The sequence below is a fragment of the Vespula vulgaris genome, chromosome 15, assembly GCF_905475345.1.
Source record: "Vespula vulgaris chromosome 15, iyVesVulg1.1, whole genome shotgun sequence".
In the NCBI taxonomy this organism is placed as follows: domain Eukaryota; kingdom Metazoa; phylum Arthropoda; class Insecta; order Hymenoptera; family Vespidae; genus Vespula; species Vespula vulgaris.
The window spans coordinates 2,904,914-2,924,086 of record NC_066600.1 but is presented as its reverse complement, the minus strand read 5'-3'; the positions used below and the strand labels follow the sequence as shown (position 1 = coordinate 2,924,086).

The 19,173-nt window shown below is 34.1% G+C and overlaps 2 protein-coding genes and 1 long non-coding RNA gene across 7 annotated transcripts in view; 1 reads left to right on the top strand and 2 right to left on the bottom strand.

The window, feature by feature from the left end:
• Positions 1-243: 243 nt before the first annotated feature.
• LOC127069447 (protein pigeon) lies at positions 244-4,883 on the bottom strand. 2 transcript variants are annotated; one of them, XM_051006484.1, is made up of 11 exons: positions 4,614-4,883; positions 4,227-4,422; positions 3,576-3,715; positions 3,202-3,514; positions 2,853-3,115; positions 1,586-2,769; positions 1,172-1,513; positions 880-1,094; positions 584-787; positions 450-521; positions 244-372 (listed from the first exon to the last, which is right to left on the bottom strand). In XM_051006484.1, exons 4-11 carry the CDS (start codon positions 3,494-3,496, stop codon positions 302-304), a joined length of 2,646 nt encoding a protein of 881 aa, XP_050862441.1. In that variant the 5' UTR covers positions 3,497-3,514; positions 3,576-3,715; positions 4,227-4,422; positions 4,614-4,883; the 3' UTR covers positions 244-301. The 2 variants fall into 2 exon arrangements, with proteins under 2 accessions (XP_050862441.1, XP_050862440.1); XM_051006483.1 differs by lacking the exon at positions 4,227-4,422.
• A 72-nt stretch (positions 4,884-4,955) lies between these two features.
• Positions 4,956-11,870, top strand: LOC127069493 (uncharacterized). Of its 2 annotated transcripts, XR_007783552.1 has the most exons (5): positions 4,956-5,116; positions 8,591-8,783; positions 9,488-9,765; positions 9,863-11,640; positions 11,723-11,870. It is a non-coding gene; the product is annotated as an uncharacterized LOC127069493 (long non-coding RNA). The 2 variants fall into 2 exon arrangements; XR_007783553.1 differs by lacking the exon at positions 4,956-5,116 and having other exon boundaries at positions 8,634-8,783; positions 9,977-11,640.
• LOC127069449 (zinc finger MIZ domain-containing protein 1) overlaps positions 5,283-19,173 on the bottom strand; it is an 85,490-nt gene continuing 71,599 nt past the window's right edge. For all 3 annotated transcript variants that reach the window (XM_051006489.1, XM_051006490.1, XM_051006488.1), the window contains 10 exons: positions 13,006-13,288; positions 12,556-12,915; positions 12,210-12,468; positions 11,708-12,100; positions 11,268-11,614; positions 10,985-11,170; positions 10,753-10,895; positions 10,167-10,656; positions 9,843-10,076; positions 5,283-9,713 (listed from right to left, as the gene is read on the bottom strand). In XM_051006489.1, the coding sequence (XP_050862446.1) occupies positions 9,576-9,713; positions 9,843-10,076; positions 10,167-10,656; positions 10,753-10,895; positions 10,985-11,170; positions 11,268-11,614; positions 11,708-12,100; positions 12,210-12,468; positions 12,556-12,915; positions 13,006-13,095 (2,640 nt within the window). In that variant the 5' untranslated portion in view covers positions 13,096-13,288 and the 3' untranslated portion in view covers positions 5,283-9,575. The remainder of the gene's footprint in view (positions 9,714-9,842; positions 10,077-10,166; positions 10,657-10,752; positions 10,896-10,984; positions 11,171-11,267; positions 11,615-11,707; positions 12,101-12,209; positions 12,469-12,555; positions 12,916-13,005; positions 13,289-19,173) is intronic.

The following is a 19,173-nucleotide window of genomic DNA, read 5'->3' as shown; positions in this document are numbered from 1 at the left end:
AATTAAATTCAAGATATTATTTCAAGAATCTGTTAGTAAAAAATTATGTAATATATGTATTTCATAGAGTCGGTATGTATTTATCTTAGAATAAATCTAATGGAAGAAAGAACAATTTTTCTCTAAATAATAGTAATACAAATCATTATTATCCATTGATTAATCTAAAATTTGTTACATTTATTATTTTACAGAAAACACTCATAATAGCAAAGTGTATAGAATTATGCAAGTAGTTATATCTTCATATGATATTTTGTATTGAAAACAAGCAATCACATTTTTTGTTAACTTGTTTTACTTATAAAAAATCTTCTGTGGATGTTACAGTTGCTTCCATAAGCAAACCGAAATCTAATTCAGCAAGACTAGCTGAAATAATGTTAGTAAAAGAAGTATATTAATTTATATCACAGAAACATCGATCGCTGACATCAATTTATATTTACCTTTTGCAGTGAGTAAATCAAGAAATGTATCTAAAGGCGACAAACGATCCGCAGAAGGAAATGCTGCTAAACCTAGAGGTAAATTTTTGTTATTAGATTTAAATCATTATCTTTTTACCATTTTATTTACTCACCATTATGATGATTACGATGTTGAAAAGATCTGCCACGATTTTGAGCTACTTCGCCTGATAAAATGTTAGCCGCGTGTTCCCGAGCTCTTAGCATTAAACTAACTGGATGTAACCATTGATTTAAAAGTCTTTTGGCTCGAGATCGTGGTAGTAAAGATAGTAGAGCCAATTTTTTAATAGTATTTTCTTTTGTATCACTTATATCTAACAATACATTTTCAATTATAACATAATTATTTTTTCTTTTTTTAGTGAAAAATTTTTTATTATGAAAGTAGTGAATGAATTATATATACCTGCCATGATAATTTTTGTAACATCTACTTGTAGCTCAAATACTGCTCTTTGAACATATTGTAAAAACATAGAATAATTTAAAGTTTTATATCCAAGATAGGTGAAAAACGACGTAAATCCTTGCGGAGCGGGGAACGCTATATTTTCTAATGCATATCTGTAACGTTCCAAAAGCATGAACAACAACCATCGTTTTCCATTATCTAATTGATCACTGAAATGAAATACATATCATGATATTTTTTGTAAATCAAGTAGTATTGTAATTACGTAAATAATTTGAGACATTACATAAGCATAAAACCACGTTCTTGTTCAATTCGTAAGTCAACGTTAGCCGCCCGACAAAGCATGTGACATAAAATACGTGATGTTTCTAATTGTGCCGCTACATATCTCGTAGCCATTGCATGAACTTGTAAAGCTGTACATGAACCTTGAATATGACACGTCGATGATTGTGTACCATTCTTCAACAGGTACATTGAAAGCTCACGTAAATTTACTGAGACGATATGTTCTTGTTTCGAAGCAGTGCAACTTTCACTTTCTGTGAATGGTAAACTAGAGTCCAATAACTTGTTGCTACGATTACCCAATAAATCTCCAAGAGCAACTGTAGCTATAACAAATCTATATACTTAATAATTAGATATAATCAGATATTAGAATATTAAGAAAAAACATTATATTAAGTGATATTACCCTCCACTTGGAGACATAGGAGTACTACATCTGGATAATGCCTCTGGTTGATAACATGCCAATGACACCAACAATTTCTCCGCAATTTTACTCGGCTGAAATCTTGGTTTATCTTTAATATTTTTATTTAATTGTTCCCAAAGTCTAGTCCACAAATCACTATGATAAGGAACTAATCTTTGTTGTGGTGAAAGTAACATAACAGATGTATTCCATAGTTTTTCATGACTCAATGTTATATTTAGATCATTAACTTTTATTTCAAAACTCGTGTACTCTTCCATAGTAGTAACAGGTAATAATGTTAACAAGGGCATAGCATCTGCAAGTAAATTCTTTTGTACCAAAGCATATGATCCGCCAATGAGAATTTCTTGCATATATCGTACGATCTCCAAAAGTCGAGGTTTCTCTGCTACGATAGATACTAAATCCCCGATAATTTCCATATCGTTTTTATGACAAATGAAGTAATGCAAAATTCCCAAGCGTACTTCAACAGAAGTTTCTTTTCGAAAAATATCCATAAGGAAATCAGTAGTAATGGATAATTCTACAAGATCCAGTGTAGGTAAATCAATAGTTAAAATTTTGGAGCCAGAATTTGAAAAGATACTACTTCCATCTAAGTAGCTAATTTTAGTTTCTGTAATATTATGATGAAGACCAGATGTCTCTTGCTTTTTATAATTTCCTTCTTCTGTATTTTGTAAATCAAGTAATGGTACTAAATAAGAAGCATGTGATGCAACAGGTGTTGAAGAACCACATAATATGTGGCAGCAGGGATCATGATTGAGTCCTATTTCAAGAAGATGTATAAGTAAACCTTGCACGAATACAATCATATAATGATTTTCATATATTGCAAAAGTTGGTCTTATAAGCTTAGCACGTGACCATGGTATGCCTGGTATAACACAATGAATGACACAACTGTGATGAAGAAGTGTCACCGAATATGCAAAGTGTACGGTATTTGATTCAGTTAAAGAATTAACTGCATGTTGTGTCTTCATTGGTCTATATAGGTAATGATGACAAACACAGACCATTCCTTTAGAATCTGATACCACAATGAGATCTAAAGAACAATCATGAACTCTCAAAGGTATAACATCATCTTCATAAGTTCCACAGTTAGAAGTAGTTGATAATTGAGGCAAATTTAAAGGAATATTTAACTGAAAGATAAAGCATCGTAATTATTGACAAATAATTAGTTATATAGAACTAGTTATATAGAAATGTACAATAAAATATTAACCACTGTTTCATGTGGAAGATCGTCATGAAATTGAAGTCCACTAAGTGTCGGATTCGAACGAGTCGATTTCATATTATTTTCATCGTTGTCTTCGCTCACTAAACTCGTAGGAATTCGTCTGTGATGAATATGATATAATACTTGATTTGTCATATCCCATTGTGCCCAAACAAACTCTTTTACTAATTCTTCATGCTTTAATTCTTTTATTTCCCATAAAGCATCCACTGATGCATCAAATATAATAGTATATATCATGACACCTAGATGAATAAAATTATAACATTAATATATAAAAAAACTTAAATAAATTTTGATTACTTTAATAATAATTCTATTGCATACTTACATTCTTGATGAAGTAATAATAAAAATTTATCAGATGTAGTTTGGAGTTTCTCCCTATATAAAAACTGAATGCGCACTTGCTTAGATCTTTCAATTTCCAAATTATAAAGTTTGTCTATATCAAGTTTCATTAGATATGCTTGATAAGTTTCTACATTCACAGTTGATTCTTCTACTTTAGAGCTATTTTCTTCAACAGATTCAACAGCTTTTTCAATAGAAGAATTTTGCTTGGTCACATAGCCAAGCAATGAACGGCTTTGATTTATTGTAGCTTGAACAATATTCAATATCATTTGAAAACGATGTAGGATCTAGAAAATATAATCTGAGATGTATCTTATAAATTATATATGTTTTTTATATAATATTCACCTGTAATTTATTTTTAATCCGGTCGTAATGGCCTATAACAGTATATTGCAAAACTGTGCTGTCTTCTAATAACTTTTCTTCCAACCAACATATAAGTAAAGACCCATCTTTTTCTTGACCCAAAAGTTTCCATTGTTCAGCTACAAATGAAATATAGATTATTTGTGAGCTAAAAAATATTAATAAGTTAACATATTAATTATAATATATACAAGACTGTTATATAGTTTTGGTTATAAATTATGATTTAAGAAGTAGTAAATAAGCAAATACAGACTGCAACTTCATACTTGTAAAGTTATAAGATTTTCATATACTTTTATATCTATAGAAGTGAGTAAAAACTATGAAATATTCCAAAATATTTATGATATAAGTAGAAGCACAAGTTATTGTACAATTTTAATGCTTTTATAATTTATTATGATATAGTTAATCACAATAGAACATTGACATTTAAAGGATATGTTAATTTGTTACTACACGTACTAATACTTTACTTCAAAGAATATTAATTATAAAAACATACACAAATAAATATTAATTTAATCCTATAAATGTCAATATTGAAATAAGAGCAGTAAATAGAAAAAGAAGTAGTAAGTTATAAGGAGATATAAAAAATTAAAAAAAAAACAGAACAATCCTTACTTTCCGCTAATCATGTAATTCCTATTATTTACTTGCTTTTTACGAAACTTGATAGAACACTTATAATGCACTTATTAATACTTCCTTTTCAATCATATAATCCAACAACGTTCCTTTTCCTGTTTCCAATTGAAAAGTTCCTTTTTAATGCGATAGTCCGATCAAAATATTAGACTTTGTTGGTATTTATGGAATGCTATTAAATTAAGAATAACAACAAAACATTCTACATCAATAAATAAATATACTGAGCTTGTATAGGATAGATTTGCCTTTATGTATTTTACTTCGTTAAGAAATATTTTATTACAATAACAATAATGTTGAATATCATTGCACTATAGTTCAATTCAATGTATCTCTTTTATTTTAACAAATAGAATATACCTGTGACAGTTTTATCTGGCAAAAGTAATCGTAGTTTGGCAGCAAGATTTCCTATCATATCTTTCTTGGAACTATTTCTTAATAAAAATCGTATGTCTAACGATTGCAATTAAAAAAATTGTTCTTCCGAATTAAAGAATTATGTAAAAATGTCACAAAAAGCACGTCTCATAATAGATAGCTGGATCCCATTGTTGAATTATAGAACTCAAGATAAGGAGATGACGAAGAAGACGATGTGCTATCTCTTTTTAGTAAAATATGATTGGTCAATGCGTTTCCATGGTAACAGGTCAATCCTATATCTAGCTGTACCTTTGAGTAAATCTATAAAAGGCGAACCAATGGAGGATACTTAGCAGATTGTACAGTCGGTACGCAGGGGAGGTTATTTTACGGCCATTTGATCGGATGTGAAGTAGAATTGTAATATTTTTATTAAACATTTTGCAATAAGTAATATTTCTTAATTGATTTAAAATTGCAACTTGAAAAATAAGAAGGTATAAATTTATGAAAACATTTTATTAAAAGAATCTCGTTAAAAACTCGTTAGGAATATGTATCGAAGTACACTGAATCGATCGGATTTGAAACATTTTTTTTCCCTTTTTTTTCCTTTCTATAAAAAACTTAAAATGGATCGAAAATTTAGAAAAACCATAGACGTTCGATATTTTATGGCTTTTTTATTGAATGTTCCTAACTGTTATTAAGAAACAATGTGTATCTCTCATACATGTTATAAACTGGTCTTCGTGTACATATTAAAATTTTTTTTTTTACGGCGATGTAACCAATGATATTACAGTATTTCCTTAATGTGCATGTATGTATGTATGTATGTATGTATGTATGTATATATGATGTATGTATATTTGGGAGTAAGACTGATTATTCCACAGTATTTCGTACCGATTGCTCAAGGCATTCTTCTTATTTATTTGGTAAATTTTTCAATAAATGCACGTAATTTGTGTGTATTTATTAATGGTTTTATCGTGATCTAAATAATATTGATATGATTCTGTTTGGAGATGGCTTAAGAAATGTAGAGATATCTATTATTCCTATTAATTGATCGTTTCCTATGCGTTTGGCCTTTCCAAACATTCTATTTGGTGCTAAGGAATATTCTGTATGTATTTAATGTCTAATTCTTTTTTTTTTCTTCTATACATCGGTACCACTGTGTTACAGCGCATGAAAATACAATGTCGAATTGGTTTAAGTATTTCACGCCTCCGAGAAGGCGACGATTATTTGATGTCTCTTTTTTTTAATCGAACAATTTCATGTGATGCACAATAAGATCAAATTATATAGGCCCTCTAACATTTTATAAAGAGTATATAATATTAGAGTCGTAGAGATTTATCGTGACCTGAAGTAATAAATACTCGCGAATTTATATATATATATATATATATATATATATATATATATGTGGATACACACACACATACACATGTATATAGTATATTCAATTCAAACGTATACACGTAATTATTAGGTTAAACGTAAAATTTGTGCTATTAAAAATATGAAGAAACTTTTTATATATAATTTAAAATAGAAAATATATGATCGAGGAATTGTAAAATTAATTGCGCAGATCCTAACCTCCATTCTGTCTCTTCTTTTAATAAAGTCGTATAATTTGGTTTGTTATCTAATTTGTTTTTAATAAATATAAAATAGAGATCGTTTGACTTTAGTCGTGGCTATGTTATTGAGAATAGGAAATGCGGAAAGGATTTAAGGTTCATTATTTTATATTTTAATCGTATAAAGAAAATATATAGATTTCGTATAAAAAGTTTCTTCGTATTTGTAATAACCTAAATTTTAAGTTTTCAAAAATATTTCTGTATATACGTGAACCGAAGAAACTATATATTATATATGTATGTAACGTGACGTAAACTAGGTTCATAGCATAAATGCAACCATTTTATTTTCAATAAGGTATTTTCTTTTTTCTTCTATAAAATAAATTTTTTCTTCGTAGAGAATTTCATTTCTTTTAAATATATATAACAAAGCATATTACCAATTATCACCACAATAGAAATTACAAACAAACGAAACTTGTATGAACAAGCTCATAAATTAGTGTCCTTTGTTTGTAATTATAAAACAGATTGCATGAAAGCCAATTTATTTGATTTTTAAAAATTGTATTAAAATTAATAATGAATTCAAAACAATAATCGTTTTTTTTTTCTTTTCTATGTATATATATATAAATTTCTGCATATAGAGCAGTGTATATAAATCTCTGCGTCTCTTAAGAAACAAGACCATGTAGTGTGTATTTTAGGATATTACTCTAGGTAGGTATAGGTAGATGTTGCCTATGTACAATCGCATTGACGTTGCATATGCTACTTCTTGGCAATCCTAAGTAAAGCTTACAGTTTGAATAAACTTCTTTAGGTAATTAGGTCTTTAATAAGTAGGTAATAATCCTATTAGAAATAACAGTACGATAACTGACTGTGTGAATAATTATTCTGCAGTCATGTACATGTTATATTCTCTAATATAGGGTATTCTCATACGATTTTTCCTTGTTTTGGTTCTGAGAAATAATTAAGATAATCATTCTTTTACTATTATAATTGGCCAGTAAGTATCTGCCATTTTACTTATATTATTATTCTATTTATCATATATACAAATATTATACAATAGTCGCACTTAATTAAGTAATATTAAAATCTAATTTCAATAATGTTGTAGTAGTTATACGAATAGAAACTTTACCGCATCTAATTCTTCCTTGTGTGATAATATATATCATAAATACACTTTTATATAAAATTTGTATAATCTACATGAATCACTTTAAGTATATTTTCTCTTTTTTCAATCACAAAAGATACAAATGTAATAACCACTACATAAGCGGGGAAATTGTGGGCGGTATCACTCTGGCAGTATCTTATTCAGGCAGATACAACTGATGTCACTTTGAAGGAAAACAAAACAAATTAATTAGCTCAATATTTGTGCGAACGATTATATAGAGCTTATTTTCGCATATTAATCATTGCTTTTTGTATATCAATAATAATATGTCAGCCCTTTTTTTTTACATAGGTGTGTTATATATGATATATATTTATTTCATCATTGTAATTTGATTCAGTACCGCTTAAAAAAAATTTGATTACACATCATTGTTTCAAGATGTATTTTTCTAGTAATTTACATTATTTTCCTAATTGACTTTTTTACATATTTGACATTTTGTATTATTTATTATGTATTAATAATTAATTAGTCAGTATGCAATATGTATTATCACAATATCAAGAAAACTTCAAAATAAATTCAAACTCTCTTGAATGCAGACATTCATTATAGAAATGTGAAAATAAACTCTATATATGCAAATTGTTTCTAAATTTTGATGTATCTTCAGAGATATATCTTATTAATACTTGCAATATGCTTAGATTAATACTAGGATTCAAAGATATTTTATTTTAAGTGTATCACTCTTTTCACATTTTTGTCATTTTTTTGTCATTTGTCATTTAGTTATTAATTTTTTTTTTTTTTTCAATGAAATTTAAGGTCCTAATATTGAGTCAAGTTTTATACGTACAAGTTTATAATAGACTTATTAACTTTTATGACTCATACTAATTTCTTTAATGATTATCTGATTCATGTTTATCAAATCAAATAAAAAATATTTTATAACAAAATACATACTAATAGGCTAATAATAAAAAATAATAATAAAGAATAATAACGACGAAATTATTAAAATTTATGTTAGAATCTAGTTCTCTCTTGTATTCGTACATAGTCTTTTTATCTTTTTAATTGTTGCTTTTTAGATATTGAACAAAAAATTTTAATCGATAAGTAATAATATCCTTTAGAGTAAACAAAAAACAAATCATTTTTATAATACACCTTGACTCACATAATCATTAATGTGATCTAAATATTTTTCTCAGGAGATACATCGTGAAGAACAATTGTCTATGTCTCCAGTGTGAAGCCCAATATCCCCTCAATTATTCATTCCCATCTGTTGCTACTATTTATCTAATGGAGAGGAACACTATATGCGCTATATCCATTAATAAGCAGGGTAGTTCACAACAGATGAACGTATTACCTAATTGGATTAAAACTTATTTACAAGAGGTACTGTACATTTACATTATAGTTCTGTTGTGATGTAGGTCCATCATAGCCTTGAACGCGAGTAGACCGATCTTTTATGTAAAGACGATAATGCAGGGAAACTTCGAAATGTTAAAAAACATTTGAAGTGGCACAATGTGTTCCAATGAGCAAACATTTAAATTTACATCGAAGCAAGATCAATAGTAAAAAAAAAAAAAAAAAAAAAAAAAAATCCAAAATGAACATAAAAAAAACCAAATAAACTCGAATATTTCACAAAATTATCAATAATTAATTATTGATAAACATTTACATCTTGTAATAAAATCTCGTTCTATTATCTGTCTATAAAGTCCTTATTGCATTCCTGGAATTATCATACTGTACCATTTAATTTTAATCGATTCGTATAATTTCATCGATAAATAGAATGGAACATTTGCTCAGCAGAACTAGCATGTTAGTTCAAGTATGCTGTACCATCCATGCAATAAAATCTTTACAGACAAGCACTAATTATCGTGTTTGCTGTACTAATGTTAAAAGTCGTCATTACCCTAGTCATATGCCCTAACTCTTTTCAATAGGAATTATTACAATTAGAGCTAAGATTGTTTGTACCATTGATTAGGTGAGAGCACCCACTGTGAACCCAACACATTTCTTATATCCCTCATACACGAATTTCGTCGTATAAATCGGAATTGTTATTTATCTTTCAGTAAGATGCTAACTTGGTGATCGCATACCCCTGCTTTTGGGATCATAATTTGATTATTTCATTACGAAGAAGAATAGTTTCTTGAGATCTTATTCAAAAAGTGCCAATATGTCGTCGCTCGATGAGGGATTTCCACTGCTTGCTCCACTACTAGGTGGAGTATTTAGATCAGGTGGATCCAAATATGAAAGCAGTTCCATTGGATCTACGACATTGTCCGGCAAGAGCTAAAAAAAAGAGAGAGAGATGCAAAAAATCAGGTCAAGATGCAAAAATCAGGTATGTTTCGTTTTATATCATGATAAAGAATTTACTGATCATCAAATATATATATATATATATATTTTAATACTTACATTCAATGCTTCTTGACCAGTACCCTCGCCATCTATAACCGCAGCTGGATCGAAATTTAAGTCTGACGGTATATCCGCGGTATCGGTATTTATATTTGTACTCGTATTACCAGACGTATTATGGTTTCCTGTAGATTCCTGAGATGCAGGAGGAACACTTGGTGGACCACTGTTACCACCACCCGGTGTGTGCGGCGTGTGAGGGGTATGAGGTGTGTGTGGAGTATGCGGCATCTATGATCGCAACATAAAATACGAATAAATGTATGGGAAAGGATTTATTTATTAATATCGAATTAAACCTATTGTATGCAGGAAACATACCTGATCATTTAACGATTTTTCCATAGCATTAAGGGGATCCAATGAATTCACTGATTCATTCAAATGAGTAAGAGGTCCCGTTCCGCTACTATAATCGTTATTGGTTGAGTTATTCGTTCCAGGATTAATATCGAACGATCCACCAGATGAATTTCGGTGATTGATATTATTGTTCCCGTAAGTGGACGACGTGTTGTTCATCATCGAGCCGCTTACTATGCTGCTCATGTCCGGTGGTATGTAGGGACTCATAGCTTGATTCATGTCCCAATTATTCATAGTGGGCATATTCATACTTCCAGGTGACATCGCTTTCGTCATTCTTTTACAATCATTTTCCTCTTCCGACTTAATATTGGCTAAATTTTTAGCAGGCTTCCAATTTGCCGCGGAGTCTATCGTTACTTCTTCTACCTCTGCAGTATTCAGAGTATTCAGAATTCCCCACATATATTGATCGACTTCCAAACCTTCTAATTGAGCTGGTTTTCTGTGAAATCAGAATAATGACGTTATTCGTAATAACATATTTGTTATTTTATGTCGATAATTATAACGAATAATCGATTTGATTGTTGATACTTACGTGCACACAGGACACCTCCATGAACCCCGTTCGCAATTTAATTGCAAGTAAGACTCCAAATCGAAACATTGTATATGTTTGCAATCGTGTCCCCTCGCTGGCAGTGTAATACGTTTGAAAGTTATAGGACATTTTAAAGATACCTGTAAAAAGATGATATTATAACGTTGAAACATTCGTACAGATTTATAAATCAATATAAAAACATTTGACAAACTATTGTCGTTCTTACCTTAAGTGCTGTTTGTTCCACGACATCTTTCTCTGATTGAATGCCGTTACTCGAAATTGTATTGTTAAAATTTCTTTTGATTTTCGTTATGCAGTGTTCTGCGGTAAGTAATCTCTTGCGTAATAAACCTTGTAGAACGCTACGTACACTTGGTCGATGAACTAATTGGAGAACGAATAGATGTGACTGTAAATCAGAATAAACATTTATATTAATACGTATACGAATTAAAAATATTTTGTTAGCGATGCTAACGTATGACGAATATCTGTTAATTACTTACACAACAGCATGCGGATACTGTAATCTGTATAGTATTTCTTCCTGGTTGGCACACGTCTTTCAGATAAAGAGGCTTGTGGGATGTCTTGTTTTCCCCACGATCAATAACGAGAGGCGTTGCATTGACAGAAACCTGAACGCTTGCGGGCCAATTTGTATTCATTTGTCTATCTTCGTGGTGGAAACATTTAAGCTGTAGCTCCAAATCGGATCGCCACATTAACGTTTGATGAACCGTAGATTTCAGTTGAAATACGTGGTTGCTTACAGCCAAATTATGTTCTAAGCGGAAGGGTGGAAGAATAATACCGTCTCTCACGGGGAATGTTAATCTTAACTCGTCGTCTTCTGCGAACAAGAAGATTCATTATTAGGTATCATATACATTATAATAGTAAAGCATTCGTATTTTATCATCTCGTATATATTGTATGTATTTACTTTGTATATTGACAGGCGATTTGATTTCATTGAAATTTGGTTTAATGTCCGGATTTGGACTGATGTAAGGTGGCATACTGGTCGCTGGCGTTAACGGAGGAGTTGGATTCCCAGGTATAGGACTATGCTGATAATTCAGGTTCGCTGCCCCCGTCGTTCTCATCGACGCCACATCCTGTTGGTATTGACTTGTGGCCGCAGCAGCAGCAGCAGCAGCAGCTCCATACGAAGATTGTCCACCACCGTAAGCTGCGTTTTGTTGATGACCGACGAATTGGTTCCCTACTGTGGTGGGTCCCATACTAACTGGTACACCATTGCCATTGTAATATTGGCCTGCTGCTGCTTGAGACGCCGTATTATACGATGGCGTTGTTTGCCTCATGTTTGTCCCTTTAAAATATGTTTTTTAATAGTAAACGAAATTCATTTTATCGCTGTAAATATTCAAAGGAAATTTTTTCCAAAATATAGATACAAACAAATCAGTATTTCGACTTACCACGTATCATTGAATTCGGTCCAAAACCAGCCGCGGCGGGATTCATGCCTTGCATCGGTTGATACTGAGGTTGGAAGTTTGGTCTTGCCGTAGCTGGATAATTATTTGGATACTGTGTCGTTGACATGTTGTTAAAACCTGGCTGCATCGCCGCAGGATTAGGATTAGCGTAAGGACCTTGCTGTCTCTTTTGCGCCATATGTATGGCCGGATTAGGATATGGTGCTAATCTTCTCGGATATCCTTGATGAGGCTGCGCCTGAGTAACAGATGAATTATAGTTGTTTATCATCATCATCATCATTTATACATAACGTTAAAAAGAAAAGAAACAACGAAGAATTACCTGCATGTTCATCTTATTCATCTGCATGTTGTTAGGTCCCATCATGTTGTTCATTCCCATGTTACCCATGTTACTCATGGAGCTCATAGGATTCATACCGTTCATACCGTTCATACCGCTCATACCGTTAATACCGTTCATGCCGTTCATGCCGTTCATGCCTCCCATTGTCATAGGATTCATCGTGTTCATCCCATTCATACTGTTCATCGAATTCATGGAATTCATAGAATGCATTGGGCTCATAGTGCCCATGCCATTAAAGTTGCTCATCCCAACTGGCCCCATTCCTGCCATTGGTCCTCTTTGGGCGTACCCTGTGTTGTAAGTTTGATGGGGTATCCCATGTTGGCTTTGCATCTATAACAACGAACATGGTCAATTGATAACAAGTTAAAGATCATTTATTGATTAAGTTTATCCTTTGGCACTCATCGTACGAAACTTTACCTGATTGAATTGTGCGGGGATATCTTGGCGGTCCTGCATGGCCACCACGCTGGCAGTGGCGGTGGCCGTAGCGGTGGCAGCTGCCACCATCGCCGCGGCACTAAATGTCGAACCACCACCCCCGCTCTGAGGTGGCACTGTGTTATGATAGCCGGATGATAGCACGGGTTGTACCCCAACGCCGATCGCCGCCGTTTTTGATAATTATATAGTTACCAACCCTTGAAAAAATATCGAGCTTCCGCGTTGAGGAGTAGGAACGTTCAAATGCCTTCCAGAAATTCTACAACACAATATTTTTGAGCGATTAGTTTATCGTATTAATAGGTATATATTTGGTGATCAGTTTAAGTGATAACAATTTATAACGGCGGAGTAATAAACGTCGTGGTCATTTAAGTGATAATTTTTAATATTCTAGGCTAAAAGTAAGCATCGTGTTTAAAGTTGATAATCTCTCATTCCGCTAGAAAGTATAAGGATTATTGTAAAGATTGATGCAAGGGAGGGGTTAGCGCAAGTATACCCAAAGAATTCATTCGACAAAACGAAACGAAGTTTAGGTAGGTAGGAAGGATGAACGAGCGAACGAACCGCGTCAAACCGTTGATACTTCCAGCTGGCCACACCATAGCGCGTAGCCCCCATTGCCTTTCTGTGGGAAATACACGTGCTCGCTATTCACACACCGTCGCTATAAACACAGCGTGCGAGCGTCCTGCCAAGCAGCGTGTAAGATCGACGTTTTCTACCCAAGTTAATCAGATTGTTTAAGCTTTTTCATAAATTTTGGAAAAATTATGTATAACAAGAAAATTGAATTTGCCAAGCTCCGTCGATAAAAAAGTATTCGCAACCGCGAGATGGCGTTTACCGTCGATAAGATAGAAATCTAGTAAGTCGATATTTAAATGTTTCCTTTCGGAAGAAAAGATATAAGAGAAAACGATCGAAGAAGAGAACTTTCGAAGCATCGTCGTCGTTCTCCAGACGCGATTACGACGCATCGAACAAAAACAAATCCAGAATAATAGCCTCTCGTGGGAATTCAATAGGTCGTGAGAGACGGGTGTACGTGAATATACGTATGCGTAGTAATACGCACGGGAGCACATATATAAATGTATATACGTATATACTATATATATAATATATATATAGTATATGTAGTATATATATATTTACATACGTAGCGTACACGTCCCGATATAGCACGTGGAGAGGGAGAGTTCCGAGGTTGACGTCATCCTCGTCCCACCCCCTTTAAATTCGTGCTCAATGCAAGAGCGACCTAACCGAACCTCCATTCGTCTCTCTTTCTCTCTCTTTCTCTCTATTTCTCTCATACACATACACTCTCCACTTCGGTCGAACGTTGTTCCTTCTTTCTTCCCTTCTTCTTCCCTTCCTTCTTCCCCCATCCGGTGGCGAACCCCTCGGTAAAGCAGCCCACAACGGGTTTCTATTCTCGGATGTCAATATTTCGTCAACTAGAGCCTACTCGGCACGCAACAAAAGGCCCTACACAGCTTGCGCTCGGCACCGAGAGAAAGAAAGAGAGAGAGAGAGAAAGAGAGAAAGAAAGAACGACGACGAGACGCAACGTGGTTTCTCTTAGAGAGACAGAGAGAAAGAGAGAGGATGCAACAGCAGTAAAACGAAGAGAAGAGAGCCCCAATACGATGGGGGCTGCTAAAAAGCGTTCGAGGTCGCGAACCAGCTGAACGAACTTTTAAGGACATTAAGCATCGATTATTTCCTCTTCTAAATACCTGATAAACGAATATATAAAACTCCTTCCTCTTCGGTTATTATCCGAGAAAGAAAAAGCATAACCCTTCTAGAGTCGTTATTCAAAACGTCTCGTTTTCGGTACAGTGGAAACATCTTGAAGTAACAAGGAGGAAACAACGGGACGAAGGGCGCGAGAAACGAATCCTACGAGAGCGTAAAATTTATGTATGAATATTTATATATATATATATATATATATATATATATATATATATATATATATATATGATGGATAGGTGTATGCATGTATGTATGCATGCACATATATATATATATACATATACAAGACGACGACTCACACATTCATCGTTGGGAGCTCATTGTCGCGTAACGAGGCCATTCGAAAGTAGATCCAGTTCTACGAGAGAAGCGCACACGGATTCTTCCTTTCGTTCCAATTTTCGAGAGTTTCGAGATTTCTCGAAATAGGAATCTCTACACATTATACGTATATATATATATATATACACACACACACACACACACACATTGTATGAATTTGTGTGTGTGTATACCGTGATAGAAGTCGCTAGAGTTAGAATGCGCGCGATTTTCAAACGATAAAATAATAAAGATTGTAACGATTGCTGAGAGAAACGAGAGAGAAAGAGAAAGAGAAAAGAGAGAGAGAGAGAGAGAGAGAGAGAGAGAGAGAGAGAGAAAGCGAGAGAAAAAAGTATTCGATATACGTATTTGAAGGAATATATAAAATGGATTCTACTCTTTCACGGCCGAGACATATAATAGCCGTGTCGGCGCAGATCGGTGAAGATCGGCGTTAGCCACGCGAACAGAAAGAGAAAGAGAGGGAGAGACAGAGAAAAGATCCTCGACTCTGTTTGAGGTGAACACGAGTGGGAGAGGCGGACGTGAGCGCGTGCTCCTCATGGGCGACGAGAGGGAAAGAAAGAGAAAGAGAATGAACGGCGGATGCCGATCGCAACACTTCACTAAAATCAGGACAACTTGAGAAGGAGATGGAGGAGGAGATGGCGATGGAAAAGAAGAAGAAGGAGGAGGATGAAAACGAGGATTCGAGAGACTCTCGAATGCCGAGAAGACACCGTGTCGCGACACGTAAACAAGAGTGTTCGCTCCGAGGTCGTCGTGGCGCGAAAGCGATCCAGGATGAGAAAGAGACGTTCTTCTCTATCTCTCTCTTTCTCTATTCTCCACCTCTATCTCCATCTCCTTCACCTCCTCCTCTTCCTCATCATCGTCGTCATCATTATCATCGTCGTCGTCGTCGTCGTCGTCGTCGTCGTCGTCGTCATCCTTCTCTTTCTCATTCGTAAAAATCTCGCTGACGACGCTTTCGCAGAGGGGCTTTGATCTCCTCCATCGTTATCGTTATTTTTGGACGTACGTATCTGCTAGAGACAAAAGCATTTTTTTGCGTCTGTCTCACTCTCTTTATCTCTCTTTCTTTTTCTTTTTCTTGTTCTTTTTTTCGGTTCATCATTGTTCTCCGTCTTTCTCTTTCTTTCTTTCTTTCTTTCTTTCTTTCTCTCTCTCTCTCTCTCTCTCTCTCTTTCTCTTTCTCTCCATTTCGTGGTGGAGACGCGTTCCAAGGGGAAGATGAGATTCGTCGATTCGAATCGACGAAGGAGAAACAGTGCTCGGTCAATATGGAAATCGGGTGTGCCTTCCTAAAACCGGTTATATGTCCGTAACTGGAATCGTGCGGGGCGACGACGACACGTGTCCTAACAATGAGTGCATCGATACGAGAGACATATAATAATAACTTTTCTACTCACGATTTACACCCTTTTACTCTTGCTACGATAGAGAGAGAGAAAGAGATAACGAACGACGGATGTAGTAATATTAACGATTAATAAATAAAATCGATTCGAGTTTTAGATAATTATAATCTATCGTTTCGGACGATAATTTTCGAATAAGAATGTTAAAATTTCGACAAATAGTATACGTAGAATAGGTATCTCGTACCTTGAAATCACATCACCAGTACGTTTCAACTCACCAGAGATCACGAAGATCCATGTTATTACCCCCAACATACTCAGCATGTTAGCTTCTCTCTCTCTCTCTCTCTCTCTCTCTCTCTCGCTCTCTCTCTCTCTCTCGCTCTCTCTCTCTCTCTCTTACCGAAGCAACAATACGTACGTAAATACGCTCAACTCCTGAGAAAACAAGCGCTTAACCGCAGGTGCCTGCCTAGAAACGTTTACGAGCTTTTGTATTCTCTATAGAAACTATAGTATTACATACGCGAAAAACAATTTTATTCTTTCTATTATGTATAATGTTTATACTTCCAAGAAATATACTAGCAAAATCTTATTCGTCGCCATTTTGCATGACACGGTATAAAGAATCAATATGTGAAAAGATGGTCGTACGTGGCGTCCCTTACAAAGAATCGAGGAGGAGATTATCTAAGCCGACTTAATTCCTACCTGCTACTTTCGATCAACTATATCTATTTCTCTCTCTCTCTTTCTCTTTCAGTCTTTCAAGTTGAGAGGATTCTGTCATTCGCAACAAATACTCGTGGCATTTCGAGGTGGCAGCCGGGATAGATTTTTTTCGCGCCGTTCGAAAGGTCGAGCGACAGTGTGAACCATAGGAGTGTGCGCGCGTGCACATGATCGTACAATCTGGTGGCCTCGACAACGACAACGACAACGACGACGACAACGACGACAACAATATCAACGATGACGACAGCGACGACAGCGACGACATCGAATAATCGTACGCACGTGCGTGCGTGTGTACGAGCGTTTATATATAAAATCTAGTTATTAGAGAATTCAAATAAATTTGAGAAATGAACGATTCTCATAGAAACGTTAGTTTGACGAGTCTCTTTAAATGGCAAGAAGACGACGACAATCGATGAACTTTAATCGCGACGCACGTACAATACGATAACGAACTTATGTACGCATGTATATACGTACATACGTACGTATGTATATGTATATATATATATGTATATATATACGTATATATACATGCTTGGAGAGCTCCGACGATTCGTCGCTTTAACAAACGCTTCTCTAACGCGATAAACGTCACTGAACGTTTATTATCGGCGCAAGCGCACAAGTATCCTTTTATTTTATCGCATTATCTTCCTTCCTTCTTTCACGGTAGAATAATTCGAACGTCGATCTCTCTAGTACGTACTTATATACGTACGTATAAACGTGCATGTATCAATCATGCTTTATACATTCATTTACGTTCGCACAGGATAGAAAGCAATCGTTGGGTGGACTTTTGAAATTAGTTTCGATGATAATTAATCTTTCTTATTATTATCTGCATTAAGGAGTTAGTTGGAAATATTGTAAAATCAATATTATTCCTGATTTCATTTAGATCTTTATCTATATATCGATCGAATGGAAATTATTCGATCGCATGTAGCATCGTTTCGACGTGTATTTAAAATCGTTGTTGCACATACGTACAGTGGCGTGTGACACGTGTGCCCCATAAGGTTAGTCGCGCATAAGAACGGAAATAACATCTGCTTCTGGCAGATAAAGAGGCGAAAATTTTGACGGAGAGTACCGTACGAAGAAGACCGCAGTCCTGTAGTCAAATTCGAGACGTGCTTCTTTACTTCCTCGGTAATTCCTTCCGCTTTTCGATGAAACAGAGAAAGAGGAAAGATATCGTTGTTGTAACAGTATTTCCCTTCTCACGTTCCATCGATTTTACAAATAAGAGAATATTTCAAGAACAACGTGTATTGACTTTTGTTATTGTCGAAACGATTATATTGATTTAACGTTGATATACGAGAGTTTACGAACGAGAAATTTCCTTTATGACATATCATAAATTAAAATTTCGTCATAAAAATAACTTAAGAACGATCTTGAAATATTTCAAGCATCGAGATGGATAGAGACTTCTTGGATTCTTCGGATCCTTTGGCATTTGCAAGGACTACTGTCGTCGTCGTGTCGTCGTCGTCGTCGTCGTCGTCGTTGTCGTCGATGGACATTCATAATAAGCATAATAGCAGAACAAATAGATTATATAATCTGACGGTTTACATAGTATTGTCATTATGTAAGGATCACAGTCCGATTCTAAAACAATTCTATGACGATCTAATAATTATGACATGTAGAAAATACGTTGTAAAAGAAAAAAGAAATAGCAAAAAGAAAAAAAAAGAGAGAGAGAAAAAATGGAGAAAGAAAAAATACAATTTTAATATCTTCATACAAGTTTTATCTTGTTATCGAATTCAACAATGATCGATTTTTCTAAATTCGTCGAAAACGAACTTTAAATCAATCTTCCCGGGCGATTTTAACGAGATTAATAACGAAACGAATTTTCTTATAACCAATGAGAATTAACGATGCATCGTTCTTTTCA

What these genes read in the sequence shown, in the direction of transcription:
- LOC127069447 (XM_051006483.1), bottom strand. Translation starts at nt 4,671, where the DNA reads ATGATAGGAAATCTTGCTGCCAAACTACGATTACTTTTGCCAGATAAA. An exon ending in ATCTTCCACATGAAACAGTG is followed by an intron (nt 2,770 to 2,852) that starts GTTAATATTTTA and finishes TTTATCTTTCAG; the next exon opens with TTAAATATTCCTTTAAATTT. An exon ending in TACAAAAATTATCATGGCAG is followed by an intron (nt 788 to 879) that starts GTATATATAATT and finishes ATGTATTGTTAG; the next exon opens with ATATAAGTGATACAAAAGAA.